This window comes from Canis lupus, chromosome 3 (genome assembly GCF_048164855.1).
Source record: "Canis lupus baileyi chromosome 3, mCanLup2.hap1, whole genome shotgun sequence".
NCBI classification, from domain to species: domain Eukaryota; kingdom Metazoa; phylum Chordata; class Mammalia; order Carnivora; family Canidae; genus Canis; species Canis lupus.
In genome coordinates this window covers 45,313,165-45,329,534 of record NC_132840.1, presented here as the reverse complement: position 1 = coordinate 45,329,534, position 16,370 = coordinate 45,313,165, and the positions used below count along the sequence as shown (strand labels likewise).

Genomic DNA, 16,370 nt, shown 5'->3' with positions numbered 1-16,370 from the left:
TTGAAATGAAAAGTTCACTGGATGGTTTTATCAGAATACTAAAAACTGCAAAAGGCCATTAAAGCAATAGGAACATTCCAAACTGAGGTAGAGAAAGAAGTAAGTCTAAAAAAATAAAGCCTCAGTGACCTGTGTCACAAGGTCATGTGACTTAACACATGATATTGGCATTGTAGTAGTGGAAAAGGAAGGAGGAGAAGCAGAAAAATATTTGAAGAAAGGGTAGTTGAAAATTTCTCATACTTGAACAAATCTTAAACCAATATAAGAAGCTCAATGAAACCTAAACAAGATAAACACAATGAAAAACACATTGAGGTACATCATAAATATATGTCAAAAAATCTTAAAAGTTACCAGATAAAAGATATTACATTTGGAGAATAAAGCTAATAATGACCTTATTTCTCATCAGAAGCCAGAAGACAATGCAATGACATTTTTACTGTGCTAAAAAATTCTACAGCTAGAGAAAATATCCTTCAGAAATTGAAGTGAAATAAAAACATGTTCAGACAAACAAAAGCTGAGAGAATTCATGCCAGCAGACAAGCATTGCAAAAAATGTTAAAGGAAGTTCTTCAGACAGATAAAAAAAAATAACAGAAATTATGATCTACACAAATGAATAGAGTGCTGGAATTAGAAAATGTGAGTGAAAGTAAGAGACATTTCTTACTATTTAAAAATTTTCCTTAAAGATAATTAAATTGTCAAAATGATCACAAATTTTATTTGGTAAAGCAAAGGACCTAGAATAACCAAGTCAATTTTGAAACAAAGAATGAAGTTGGAGGACTTACCCCACCTGATCACAAGTGATGATTACAAAGCTACAGTAATCTAGATAGTGTGGTATTTGTCTAAGGTAGATATATAGATAGCTGAGGTAAAATAGTGGTCCAGACATAAACACAGACTTATATGATCACTTGATTTTTGACAAATATGCCAAAGTGAATTAATTAAAAGAGACTATCTTCTCATAAATGGTGCCGAAACAATTGGATATCCATTTAGAGGAAAAATGAACTTCAACCCCCATGTCATATCATATGTAAATTAACTCAGAATGGACTATAGATTTACATATAAAAATTAAAACTATAAAGTTGGGATCCCTGGGTGGCGCAGTGGTTTAGCGCCTGCCTTTGGCCCAGGGCGCGATCCTGGAGACCCGGGATCGAATCCCACGTCAGGCTCCCGGTGCATGGAGCCTGCTTCTCCCTCTGCCTGTGTCTCTGCCTCTCTCTCTCTCTCTCTGTGACTATCATAAATAAATAAAAATTTAAAAAAATAAAAATAAAAAATAAAAAATAAAACTATAAAGTTCTAGGAGAAGATAAGAAAAAATGTTTATGATTTTAGCATAAGAAAAGATTATTTAATACACAAAAATCCCAAAACATGAAAGAAAAAAATTGATGAGGCTTTTGTGGTAAAGTGTCTTGTCTTTGAATAACACTGTTATGGGGGAAAAATGCAAGCAACAGTCTAGAAGAATATGTTTACAACATACATCTAACCAAAGACATAAATTAGGAATATGTAAAGCCACAGCCTATAAAAAATATAGACAGTCTAATAGAAAATAGGCACAAGATTTGAACAGAAACTTCACTAAAAATATGCATTAATGATCAATAGACACCTTAAAAGGTACTAAACATAATTTGTTGTCAAGGAAATGCAAGTTAAAACCATAAAATGCTACTATATGCTAGTTGGAATGGCTAAAATTAAAAATAATGAAAACACCAAGCAAGAATATGGAGTAACTAGGTTTTTTATATATTGCCGTGGGAGTATAAAATTGTACAACCATGTTGGAAGTCTTCTGGGGAGTTTCTTAAGATAGTAAGTATAGATCCACTGAATGATCCAATTATCCTGTTCCTGGGTACTCACTCAAGAAAAGAAAACATGTCTGCAAAAAAGACTTTTATGTAAGAATGCTCATAGCAACTTTATTCATTAAGAGCCCAAAACTGGAAACAGCCCAGATGTCTATCAACAGGTCAATGGATAAACAAATGATGGATCACAACTCAGCAATAAAAATGAATGAACTACTTATATACATAATAACCTTGATGGATCTCAAAAACATTGTTGAGGGAAAGAAGCCACACACAAAAGAACACATACCAACAGACGCATTTATATGATATGCTATCACAAACAAAACTAAATCTAAGGTGATAGAAATCAAACCAGTACTTGACTGTGGTGGGTAGAGCTGAACTGGGAAGTAACAGGAGGAAACTTTTTTGGCTAATGGATATGTTCTCTGTCTTGACTGGTGTGTTTGCTACATTGTTGTGTGTATTAAAACTCATCAAACTGTACAGATAAAATCTATGTCAATGAATTTTCTCACAATTAAAAAATGCTGTAGTATTTATATTATCTTGGGTTCATTTATTTTATTTTAAGATTTTATTTATTTATTCATGAGAGACAGAGAGAGAGAGAGAGAGAGGCAGAGACACAGGTAGAGGGAGAAGCAGGCTCCATGCAAGGAGCCTGAGTGGGACTTGATCCCGGGTCTCCAGGATCAGGCCCTGGGCTGAAGGTGGCGCTAAACCACTGAGCCACCTGGGCTGCCCTCTTGGGTTCGTTTAAAGAGTGATATACCACTGATATTCCTAACAGCTATTGAGGTATAAGTGACATACAATAAATTGCACATATTTAAGGTTTACAATTTAATAAGCTTTAATATACCACCACAGTCAATATATACATATAATGATAAATAATGGTAATGAATGTACTCATCACCCTCAAATTTTTCTTCATGTCCTTTAGAATCCTTCCTTTCTATTTCTCCCTCATCCTCAGGAAACCACTGATTTGCTTTATATCCCCATATAGAATAGTTTACATTTCTTAGAACTTTATATTAATGTAATCATACATTATGTACTCTTAATTATCTGGCATCTTGTCACTGAGAAAAATTGCTTTCAGATTCACTAATGTAGTATGTATCAATAGTTCATTTCTTTTTATTACTGATGAGTATTCCATTGTATGAATATCCTGCACTGTGTTATTCTTTTAGCTGTTGATTGATATTTATCTACAGTTTGGGAGCATTACAAATAAAGTTAGTATGGATATTTGTGTATGAGTCTTTGCATGGACATTTGCTTTTATTTCTCTTGGGTCAATATCTAGGAGTAGAATAGGTGGATTGCATGTCAAATGTATATTTAAGTTTCTTCTTTCCTAAAATATGCCTTCTAAGCACTGCTTTAACTGAACCTCATAAAATTTGAAATGCTGTATTTGCATTTCATTAAAATATTTAAAAATTTCTTTTCAGACGTCTTCATTGACCCGTTTTATTTATAAATGTGTTGCTTAATATCCACATATTTTGGGGTTTTCTAGCTATATTTCTGTTATTAATTTCTAATTTAGTTCCATTATGGTCTAAGAATATACTTTGATTTCTATTATTTTAGATTTGTTTAAGGTTTTTATTTGTTTGTTTGTGACCCATAATATGGTCTATCGTAAAAAATTTTCTGTGACACTTGGGAAAAATATGTATTCTGGTGTTTTTGGATGGAGTGTTTTATAAATATCAGTAGGTCAAGTTGATTGAGTGTGATGTTCAGTTTATCTGTATCCTTACTGATTTTCTGCCTACCTGTTCTGTCAGTTATTAAGCGAGGATTGTTAAAATCTGAGCTATAAGTGTGTTTGTTTCTTTCACTTTTCAGATCTATTGTTTTTTGTTTAATGTATTTTGTTAGGTCCATACACATTTTTGGGGTGACTATGACTTCTTGGAGAATTGACTGCTGACTTTTCCAACTTATACAGGCAGAAATCTTGGGGATATATGTGGGGATGGATATTAAGGGCATCAGGTAATGATGGAAATAATATAAAGTTATATCAGACCAAATTTACTGATACGGGTCCACTAAGCAGAGATTATGGATTCAATGTTGTAGCTCAGGGGATTAGAAACGACTCTAATAGGAATTTGATCTGAATTTTAAAGAGAGAACAGCCAGAACACTACAGAGAGAAGGGTTTTCGCTTCTAGCAAGAATCATCTAGGGTGAAATTTACATGAATTGTGGTTGATATTCTTGACTCAGCCCTCTCATAGAGCCACTCTGCACTGAGCAAAATGACTAGAAGGAAGAATTCACTACAAAAGAAAGAAGCAGAAACAGTACTCTCTGCCACAGAGTTATAGAATATGGATTATAATTCGATGTCAGAAAGCCAATTCAGGAGCACAACTATAAAGCTACTGGTGGCTCTGGAAAAAAGCATAAAGGATTCTAGAGACTTTGTGACTGCAGAATTTAGATCTAATCAGGCTGAAATTAAAAATCAATTAAATGAGGGATCCCTGGGTGGCGCAGCGGTTTGGCGCCTGCCTTTGGCCCAGGGCGCGATCCTGGGGACCCGGGATCGAATCCCACGTCGGGCTCCCGGTGCATGGAGCCTGCTTCTCCCTCTGCCTGTGTCTCTGCCTCTCTCTCTCTCTCTGTGTGACTATCATAAATAAATAAATAAATTTAAAAAAAAATTAAAAAAAATAAAAATCAATTAAATGAGATGCAATCCAAACTGGATATCCTAATGACAAAGGTTAATGAGTTGGAAGAAAGAGTGAATGACATAGAAGACAAGTTGATGGCAAGGAAGGAAGCTGGGGAAAAAAGAGAAAAACAAGAGACCATGAGGAAAGGTTAAGAGAAATAAATGATAGCCTCAGAAGGAAGAATCTATGTATAATTGGAGTTCCAGAAAGTGCCAAAGAGGGCTAGAGGGCCAGAAAGCATATTTGAACAAATCATACCTGAGAACTTCCCTAATTTGGGGAGGGAAGGAGATAGAGAGGTCTCCCCCCAAAAATCAATAAAAAACATTCAACACCTCAACATTTAATAGTGAAACTTGCAAATTCCAAAGATAAAGAGAAAAATCCTCAAAGCAGTGAGAGACAAGAGATTCTTAATTTATATGAGGGGAAATATCAGATTAATAGCAGACCTCTGCACAGAGACCTGGCAGGCCAGAAGGGCTGTCAGGATATATTCAGGGTACTAAATAAGGAGAACAGGCAGCCAAGAATACTTTATCCAGCAAGGCTCTCATTCAGAATAGAAGGAGAGATAAAGAGCTTCCAAGATAGGCAGAAACTGAAAGAATATATGACCACCAAACCAGCTCTGCAAGAAATATTAATGAGGACCCTATAAGAGAAAGAGGAAGCCCAAAGAAATAATCCACAAAACAGGGAACTTAAATAGGTATTACGATGACACTAAATTCATATCTTTCAATAGTTACTCTGAATGTGAATGGGCTTAATGATCCCATCAAAAGGTGCAGGGTTTCGGACTGGATAAAAAACAAGACACATCTATTTGCTGTCTACAAGAGACTCATTTTAGACTAAGGACACCTACAGTCTGAAAATGAAAGGTTGGAGAACTATTTACCATTCAAATGGTCCTCAAAAGAAAGCTGGGGTAGCAATTCTCATATCAGATAAAGTTTATCCCAAAGACTGTAGTAAGAGATGAAGAGGGACACTATATCATACTTAAAGGGGCTATCCAACAAAAAGACCTAACAATCATGAATATTTATGCCCCTAATGTGGAAGCTGTCAAGGATATCAATCAATTAATAACCAAAGGAAAGACATACTTAGATAATAATACACTAATAGTAGGAGACTTAAATATGGCACTTTCTGCAAATGACAGATTTTCTAAGCACAATATCTCCAAAGAAACAAGGGCCTTAAATGATACACTGAACTAGATGAATTTCACATATATATACAGAACTTTTCATCCGAATGCAACTAAATACACATTCTTCTCAAGTACAAATGGAACTTTCTCCAGAATAGACCACATACTGGGTCACAAATCAGGTCTCAACCAATACCAAAAGATTGAAATTGTCCCCTGCATATTTTCAGACCACAATGCTTTGAAACTAGAATTCAAATCACAGGAAGAAATTTGGAAGAAACTCAAACACGTGGAGGCCAAACAGCATCCTACTAAAGGATGTATAGGTCAACCAGTATATTAGAGAAGAATTAAAAAGATTCATGGAAACTAATGAAAATGAAGATACAACCATTCAAAATCTTTGGGATATAGCAAAAGCAGTCCTAAGAGGGAAATATATCACAATACAGACATCCCTCAAAAAATTAGAAAAAACTCAAATACACAAGCTAACCTCACACCTAAAGGAACTGGAGAAAGAACAGCAAATAAAACTTACACCAACCAAAGAAGAGAGTTGTTAATAAGATTCAAGCAGAGCTCAATGAAAAAGAGACCAGAAGAACTGTAGAACAGATCAACAAAACCAGGAGTTGGTTCTTTGAAAGAATTAAGAAGATAGATAACTCATTAACCATCCTTATTAAAAAGAAAAGACTCAATAATATCATGAATGAAACAGGAGACATCACAATCAATACCAAGGAAATACAAACAATTTTTAAAATGTAGTATGAACAGCTATATGCCAATAAATTAGGTAATCTAGAAGAAATGGATGCATTTCTGGAAAACCACAAACTACCAAAACTGTAATGGGAAGAAATAGAAAACCTGAACAGGCCAATAACCAGGGAAGAAATTGAAGCAGTCATTAAAAAACCTCCTAAGACACAAAAATTCAGGGCCAGATGGCTTCCCAGGGGAATTTTACCAAACATTTAAAGAAGAAATAATAACTATTTTACTAAAGCTGTTCCGAAGGATAGAAAGGGATGGAATACTTCCAAACTCGTTTTATGAGGCCAGCATCACCTTAATTCCAAAGCCAGACAAAGACCCCACCAAAAAGAATTATAGACCAAAATCCCTGATGAATGCAGATGCAAAAATTCTCAACAAGATACTAGCCAATAGGATCCAACAGTACATTAAGAAGATTATTCACCATGACCAAGTGGGATTTATCCCCTGGATGCAAGGTTGGTTCAACACTCATCAAAATCTTAGAGGAGAACACAGGCAACACCCTTTTTGAACTTGGCCACAGCAACTTCTTGCAAGATACATCTATGAAGCCAAGGGAAACAAAAGCAAAACTGAACTATTGGAACTTCATCAAGATAAAAAGCTTCTGCACAGCAAAAGAAACAGTCAACAAAACTAAAAGACAACCTATAGAATGGGAGAAAATATTTGCAAATCTAAAGGATTGCAAAATCCTTTATCAGATGAAAAACTAGTATCCAAGATCTATAACGAACTTATGAAAATCAACAGCAAAGTAACAAACAATCCAATCATGAAATGGGTAAAAGACATGAACAGAAATTTCACCAAAGAAGACATAAACATGGCTAACAAGTACATGAGAAAATGCTCCGCATCACTTGCCATCAGGGAAATACAAATCAAAAGCACAATGAGATACCACCTCACACCAGTGAGAATGGGGAAAATTAACAAGACAGGAAATAACAAATGTTGAAGAGGATGTGGAGAAAGGAGAACCCTCCTGCACTGTTGGTGGGAATGTGAACTGGTACAGCCACTCTGGAAAACTGTGTGGAGGTTCCTCAAAGAGTTAAAAATAGAGCTACCCTACGACCCAGGAATTGCACTGCCGGGGATTTATCCCAAAGATAATGATGTAGTGAAATGGCAGGACACCAGCACCCCAATGTTTATAGCGGCAATGTCCTCAATAGCCAAGGACAAACATTATATGGTTTCACTCATATGGGGAATATAAAAATAGTGAAAGGGATTATAGGGGAAAGGAGAGAAATGAGTGGGAGAAACCAGAGAGGGTGACAAAACGTGAGAGACTCCTAACTCTGGGAAATGAACAAGGGGTAACAGAAGGGTAGGCGGGCAGGGGATGGGATGACTGGATGACGGGCACTGAGGGAGGCACTTGACAGGATGATCACTGGGTGTTATATGTTGGGAAATAGAACTGCAATAAAAAATATACATATTTTTTTAAAAAGAAATGGATCTAATAGTTTTATTTTCTTTTGTTTTTGTTATTTTCTTGGCTGATATTAGACCCAAATGTGGTCTTCACTAACTGAAGCTGAAATGTCAGAACTGCTTGGTACACTATAGAGAAAGGTATCCAAAGGCTTAGGGCATTAGAATATTAGGGTAGATTTATCATGATCACCTGCTCACCCACTGCAGAAGGAAAATACACCTTTAACCACAATTGTGAGAAATACATTTGTGAGGGGATATCGCAACGTCCTTGAAGATCTCTGTGGTCACTCTTCTCTGTAGGTCAGAAATTACCGTGGGAACTGCAGTAAACTGAGATCCTTAAACAATTTGATCCTGAGTGGCAGGGGATAAGTGGCAGCCCTTAATTACTAAAGAAAAGGCAGGCATGGTTATCAGAGCAGACAAAGCAGAAATCAGAATAGTCTGACTCACAGACACCCATGGTAGTTGATCATGATGTCCCTAGAAGAGAATACAGGTAGGTGCTGTATTGGTTTGCTACAGCTGCCATAACAAAATACCAGACTGGGTGGCTTAAACAACAGAAATGTACTTTGTCATATTTGTGGAGGCTGGAAGCCCATGACTGAAGTGTTCACATAGTTGGTTTCCTCTGAGACCTCTCTCCTTGGGTTCCAGATGGCTACCCTCTTGCAGTTCTTTACATGTTTTTTTTTTTTTTTTATCTGTGCATGTGCATCCCTTGTGTCTTTTGGTGTATCTACATTTCCTTTTCTTATAAGGATAGCAGTCATATTTGATTAGGACTTAGAGGAATGGCCTTGTTTTAACTTAATCACTTCCTTAAAGCCTTTGTCTCCAAACCCTTTACATTCAAAGGTAATGGGGATTTGGGCTTCAATATATAAATTTTGGGGACACCCAATACAGCCCATAAAAGGTGGTCTCCTAAATTCTTATATGATCTGTATAAACAGAAGAATCAAGTGAGCAGAAGTCTAATTTGAAATACCAAAATAAAGTCATAGCCCTTTAGGCAATTTCTAGATATGAGTCAGTTTGCAGACCCAGAACTCCTTGAATAGAGGGGATGTATCACACTATACTGTCGAAAATGTATACTGTTAATATTTCTTTCAGCTTTCCCCAGAGGAACCTATTTCCTTTTACCAAGGTGAATGTGCTTTGGGGAAAAGGAAATCATCAGAAATTTCAGGGATCAGTGCACACTAACTCTGAGGGTTCACTAACTTTACAAGACCCAAAACATCACTGTGGTCTATTAGCCAGATAAGGACTTACAGAGGTCAGGTGATTAGTGGAATTTTAGCTCAGGTCCACCTCCTAGTGAGTCCAGTGAGTCACGGAACCCATTCTGTGGTTATTTCCCGCGTTCCAGAATGTATTCTTTGGAATAGAAATATTCCGCAACTGGCAGAATGCTCATGTTTTATCACTGAGCTGTGGAGGGAGGCCTCTTATGGTAGGAAATGACTAAGTAGAAGCCACTAGGGTTGCCTCTACTTATGAAACTAGGAAAGCAATACCACATTTCTGGAGGAATTGTAGAGATTAATGCTACCATCAAGGACTTGAAAGATGCAGGAGTATTGACTCCCATCACATCCCCTGTTCAACTTATTTATTTGGCCTGCATAGAAAAATACGGGATCTTAGGGAATAACTGGATTATTGTGAACCTAACCAGATAGTGATTCCAATTGCGGTTGCTGCTCCAAATGTGGTTGCATTGCCAGAGGAAATTAACACATACCCTGGTACCTGAGATGCAACTATTGACATAGAAATGCTCCCCCCACCCGGCCCCCTGCAAGACCTGTTGATAAAGACCACTGGAAGCTCTTTGCTTTCAGCTGGCCAGACCAGCAATATACCTTCACTGTCCTACCTCAAAATTATATCATCTCTTCAGAATTATGTTATAATTTTGTTTGCAGATAATTTTCCCTTCAACAAAATATCACAATGGTCCATTACATTGATGATATTATGCTGATTGGACCTGATGAACAAGAAGTAGACTTATTGGTAAGGCATTTGCATGCCAGAGGGTGAAAAATGAATCTAATATGGTTTTTTAGGGGCTTTCCACCTCAGTGAAATTTTCAAGGTCTGGTAGTATGGGGTATATCAAGATATACCTACCAAGGTGAAGGATAAGTTGTTTCATCTGGCACCTCTTAGAACAAAAAAAAAGGGGGAGTGTCTATGCCTAGTAGACTTCTTTGTTCTTTGGAGGCAATATAGTCCTTATTTGGATGTGTTACTCTGGCTCATTTACTGAGTGATCTGAAAAGATGCTAGCCTTGAATGGGGCCCAGAACGACAGAAGATTCTTCAACAGATCCAGGCAGTATTTCAGCATGTCCTATCACTTAGGCCATATGACCCAGCAGATTCAATAGTGCTTGAAATGTCTCATAGATGGAGGTGCTGTTTGGAGCCTTTGACAGGCTCCTGTAACCATTTATTTGGCCTGCATAGAAAAGGATAGAGAATAATAATATCTTTATGTGATTTAATTTTAGAACCAGGAACTGAAGAACCTGCAGACTTTCTAAAAAGTAAAAAACTTGAAGAGTCACAGGAAGAGGGTAAGAAGGAAGAAGAAGAAGAAATAGAAATAAGTACAGAACAGTCGACAATACCAGCCATTTTGGAACGACTTTGGTCCTTTTCCTGTGATTTAACCAAAGGCCTTAGTGTGAGCAGCCTTGCCTGGAATAAAATAAATCCTGTAAGTTATTGAACATTTTAACAATTCTATGTTTAGCATATAAGGTGACTGTCAAGTACTAATGAAGTTTTTTTTTTCCCTCAATTTTAAGCAAGGGATTTTAATTGACATAAACCAGAGTTTTAATATCCTTTCACAAGAAGTTCATATTTCAAAAAATGGAAAATGAAAATAGTTATAAAATAAGTTTTTTCTCCTTCAATATGAAAACATCATCATTTTTATTTTAGGAGATGTACTTGGGACATAGTTTCTCTGAATCCATATCAGATACTTAAAGTAAACCAGAGGATAATATATAATTGATTTATTTTCAGATATTAAACTCATGTACCCAAATTGATATTCTTCTTGAAGTAATCATATTCAGAAGTATATACTTAATCTACTGATTCTGAAAATGTGCAGAATAATTTTGAGATTCCCAAAATGCTATTACTACCAGTAATAACAAATACTTAAACAGCACTTACTATATTCCAGGTGCTATTGCAAGCATTTTACTTTTATTAACACAACTCTGAGTTAGGTACTATTTTTCCCAATATGTTGATGAGGAAACTGAAGTACAACAAGGATGAATAAATTGCCCAAAGTTATACAACTAGTAAGTTAAATAGCTAGAATTCAAACCCAAACATCTGGCACCAGGGTTCTTAACTGCACAGGCACCAAAAATCACCTTGAAGCAAGTTATATGAATCATTAAGTTAGGAATGGTATGTTTGCTTTTAAAAAAGATAGGACTATAAGGGTGACTGGGTGGCTCAGTTAGTTAAGCGTCAGACTCTTGATTTTGGCTCAGGTTATGGCCTCAGGGTTGTGAAATCAAGCCCTGTGTTGGGCTCCATACCTAGCAGGGAGTCTGCTTGAGATTCTCTCTCCACTTCTCCCCCCTTCTCTTTAATTAAAAGAGGAGAGAGAGAGAGAGAGAGAGAGAGAGAGACTTATAAAGTAACGAGACTTATTTTCTCCTAGGGCTTATAAACTGCTTCTGAAAACAAGATTTTTCAATTAGGGATTCCAAAACCTTTTGTGTAATGACAATATCTTTGGAATGAATATTTAGTGTGCTTTTAAAGTGGTCAGAACTAAGTTGTTCATTTACACTGCATTGTATTATGTATGTTTAAGGATTTGGGGCAGCCCCGGTGGCCCAGCAGTTTAGTGCTGTCTTCAGCCCAGGGTGTGATCCCAGAGACCTGGGATCAAGTCCCATGTCAGGCTCCCTGCATGGAGCCTGCTTCTCCCTCTGCCTGTGTCTCTGCCTCTCTCTCTGTGTGTCTGTCATGAATAAATAAATAAAATCTTAAAAAAAAAGAATATGGAGTTATGCAAGGTTTTTATTGCCACACCTTATAAGATTCTATGTGCAAATATGCTAGTTGTTATGTTTATTAAAAAACAGAAATTATTTAATCATTTTTATAGAAACCTCTATAACACATTATTTAAATTATGCACATTGTTTTTTAATTGCATAAAATACTTTTAGTATGAATTGGTCTTTATAAAACTATATTTGGATAAGTGAGATTTAATAATAATAATAACTGTGTAATAAAGATGAATAATTCACTTTTAGAAACTGAATATACTAGTATTTTAAAAGTTAATATATTGCTATTGAGATTAAAGTTAGGGGCACCCAGGTGGCTCAGTGGTTGAGCATCTGCCTTCGGCTCAGGGCGTGATCCCGGGGTCCTGGGATTGAGTCCCACATCAGGCTCCCCACACAGAGCTTCTCCCTCTGCCTCTCTGCCTCTCTCTGTGTCTCTCATGAATAAATAAATAAAAACTATTTTTTTAAAAAAAGAGATTAAAGTTAAATAATTTTTAGTGAAGCTAAAAATATGACAAATACCATCTATCATATTTATTAATTCATTCTACAAATACTGAACATTCGCTCTGTGCCAGGAACTCCGATAAGGCATTAGAGTTACAGTAGTAATTTAGTCATACATAGATCCTGCCCATATAATGGTCCTCTATGTACTTTAATAAGGAAAATAAATAGTGCTGTGGGAATACATAAGAGATGCTCATGAATGCTTTTTAGAAGAAGTGGTACCTATGCTGAGTCTAAGATTAATAAAAGATTGTCCATGTAGAGTGGTTTAAGGCACAGAAAATTATAGAGATGATGTTTGCCTGAAGATAGGGTTGTGGCAAAAAAAAAAAATATATATATATATATATCTTTAAAGATTTTATTTATTCATGAGAGACACACACACACACACACACACACACACACAGAGACAGAGACAGAGACACAGGCAGAGGGAGAAGCAGGCTCCATGCAGGGAGCCTGGTATGGGATTCGATCTCAGGACCCTGGGATCACAAACTGAGCCAAAGGCTCAACCACTGAGCCACCCAGATGCCCCTATATTTTTGATAAAGATATTCTGATAATGAAGAAGAGACTGGGTTTAGTCAATCATTAAATTTTTGTCTATAAGCATTTCTTGAGATGAACTGCTTTATTAATCTGCTTGGGGTACCATAACAAAATACCATAGACTGGCTGGGTTAAAAAATAGAAATTTATTTTCTTGCAATATTGGAGGCTAGGAAGTTTAGGAGCAAGGTGCTGGCCTATTTGGTTACTGGTTAAAGCTCTCCCTGGCTTACAGATGGCTACCTTCTTGCCATGCTCTCACATGGTGAAGAGAGAGAGAGCTCTGATGTCTTTTCCTCATTTTATAAAGCCACCAATCCTATTGGACTAAGATTATGACCTCATTTAACCCTGGTGACCTCCTTAAAGCCCTATCCTTAAATATAATGATATTGGGGATTAGGGCTGCAACACATGTAGTTTAGGGGAAGATTCAAAATTCAATTAATGGTACTCTGTTTTTATATTTGAAATAATTAAGTCATTCTCAAAAACCCATGAAACATTATAATGTAGTAATACAATCTTGGAAGATTATCTCAATATATAAAAGAACTTTTTTTAAAAAATTTTTATTTATTTATGATAGTCACAGAGAGAGAGAGAAAGAGGCAGAGACATAGGCAGAGGGAGAAGCAGGCTCCATGCACCAGGAGCCCGACGTGGGATTCAATCCCGGGTCTCCAGGATCGCACCCTGGGCCAAAGGCAGGCGCTAAACTGCTGCGCCACCCAGGGATCCCTAAAAGAACTTTTTAATTGATTCTTTTTAGATATTTATTAGTCTGAAGATATGATGATTATTATTTTGCTTAGGAAGATGGAGGTGTAAAGTAAAAATAGATGGTAGACTGGTATTTTGTTTCCTCAATAGAAATGTCTTATTGCTATTTTAAACACAGTTCATGAATATGCATCTTTACATATTTCCCAATATTTTATGCCATCCTCTCTTATTTTAACATAATTTGCTGGTTTTCAGGACCTTTTGGCTGTTGGCTATGGGCACTTTGGATTTAAAGAGCAAAAAAGAGGATTGGCTTGCTGCTGGTCAATAAAGAATCCTATGGTAACTAAATAGGAATAAACCCATTTTTAGTCGGTTAAATGTTGACATAATTCATAAAGTATATAGTTGTATGTGATATTAAACAAAGTAAAAAAATGACCAAAGAAAATCTGTAAGAATTAAAATTTGTTCTTATTGATATAGAGTAAATTCATTTAATAAATATTTATTGAGCATTTACCATGGGCTGTTAGATCTGATGATTCAGAGTTGTCTACCATAACAAAGACAAATTTGCAAGTGAAAATCCTTTGCAAATTATGTTTCATTTAATACTGGGTTATAAATAAATCATCACCTTATGAGATAGATTTCTGCTATCCTGAATACATTAAATAGATAAATATGACCGTGTTATTAGCATGAATTTTTCAAGAATAATAAGAATCAATCATGCTTTTTCATTAAGCAGTAGCAGTCAATATGTTACTTTGCAGCTTTACATTAGATTTAATTAATAACTAGAAATGTGAAGTAGAAAACTTAGAAAAGGATCAGAGGGGGGAAAAATCAGATCTTTTATAAATAGTCCCAGTCTATTAGGGAGCTGGGTTTATATAGAGTAAAAGAAGGAAAGGAAGAAGCAATTTTACACATGTAGAAGGATTGATTGCATTGTTAGAAGCAAGAAAGGATTTAGATTAGACTTCAAGCAAAATAAAACAATAAAACTCTTCACAAAGTTGTAGAGTTGTAGAACTCTACCTTCAAGAGTTTCTTTTTTTTTTTTTTTTTTTTTTGGAGCTTCCTCTATCCTTCTTAGAAATGTCTAGATAATCCAAGCATCTGAAACATATACTGGAAGATAGGAACATTGCTAGATAATTTGTTTGGAGCATTATTTGTTTCTGAAAGAAGATGATCTATGGTGACCATACAAATACTGCTGAAAGATTACCAAAATATGATCATTGTTGGAGGAGGCCATGCTGTGGTATTTCTTAAAATTATTGAGCTCTGAGTATTCATCAAAGTAAAGGACATGACTAATTGATGTTTTGTTCTCATCTATACTGGAAGTTAGGAGGAGAGGAGTAACTGAATGTGGACTAGCACTTCTTACATTTCCACTGCCACCAGACAGTCCACCATTTAGCCACCATTATAACCTACCTTATATGGCCTGCAAAACCAAGTTTAAAATATAATTATTTTTTTCTTCAGTGGCCAGAACGTATTTATCAGAGTCCATATGGAGTTACTGCTGTGGATTTCTCAATTGGAGCACCTAATCTTCTAGCCGTTGGCTATCACAATGGCACAATTGCCATTTATAATGTACAGAGCAACAGTAATGTTCCAGTTCTGGATAGTAGGTGAGAATCCAAGAATTAGGTAAACATATAATATGTACTTTTTTAGGGAGAAGTAAAAATTTACTCCAATGTTATTTAGTTTTGAGTGAATGTTTATATTGTTGTTGAAAGTAATACTATTATATTTCAAATATTTAATAGTTCCTCTAGCTAGAATGCTCTGTTCTAAAATCTGCATGTTCTCTGTCCACCTCACCAAACTTCCTTGACAGTTTATGCTTATTCTTTAAAAAAATTTTAAATTTCCCCAGCTTTGTTGAGGTATAATTGACAAATAAATTAGGTTATATGATGTGATTTTTTAAAGGGGTACAATGTAGTTATTTAATAATGTATACATCGTGGAATGTTTACTACAGTCAAATTGATTAATACATCCATCACCTCTTATAGTTGCCTTTTGTGTGTGTGTGGTAAGAAGACTTAAGATCTACCCTTTTGCAAATTTCAAGTATACAGTATTATTAACTATGATCATCATACTGTAAATTAGATCTCCAGAACTTATTTATCTTGTAACTGAAAGTATACTTTTTATTGCTTTGGTGTCACCTCCTCCAAGTAACCTTCCCATTCCGTTATTTTGTGCACTTGTATTAATTATTATATCACTTATTATACTGCATATATATTGTTTATATATATATCTTCTGAAGAGGCTGTAAGCAACTTAAATCAAGAGTTAAGTCTTAGCTTTGTATCTTCAGCATGTCACATAATATCAGGCATGGAGGAGGATTATATTAAGTGTTTAATTAAGAATGAATAAATGAGTGATATTAAGAAAATAAAAAAATCAAAAGTGAAAGATATTAAATATGTTAGGCTTTTGTAATAGATCAGATACCAGT

The 16,370-nt window shown here is 35.6% G+C and overlaps 1 protein-coding gene and 1 long non-coding RNA gene across 2 annotated transcripts in view; one reads left to right on the top strand and one right to left on the bottom strand.

The window, feature by feature from the left end:
• The window catches only part of DNAI4 (dynein axonemal intermediate chain 4), a 101,874-nt gene that overhangs the window by 66,310 nt on the left and 19,194 nt on the right, over positions 1-16,370 (top strand). The window contains 3 exon segments of the mRNA XM_072820690.1: positions 10,520-10,728; positions 14,117-14,203; positions 15,368-15,519. Coding sequence (XP_072676791.1) covers positions 10,520-10,728; positions 14,117-14,203; positions 15,368-15,519 — 448 coding nt within the window.
• Positions 7,987-9,482, bottom strand: LOC140630465 (uncharacterized). The gene is made up of 2 exons (XR_012028229.1): positions 9,273-9,482; positions 7,987-8,471 (listed from the first exon to the last, which is right to left on the bottom strand). It is a non-coding gene; the product is annotated as an uncharacterized lncRNA (long non-coding RNA).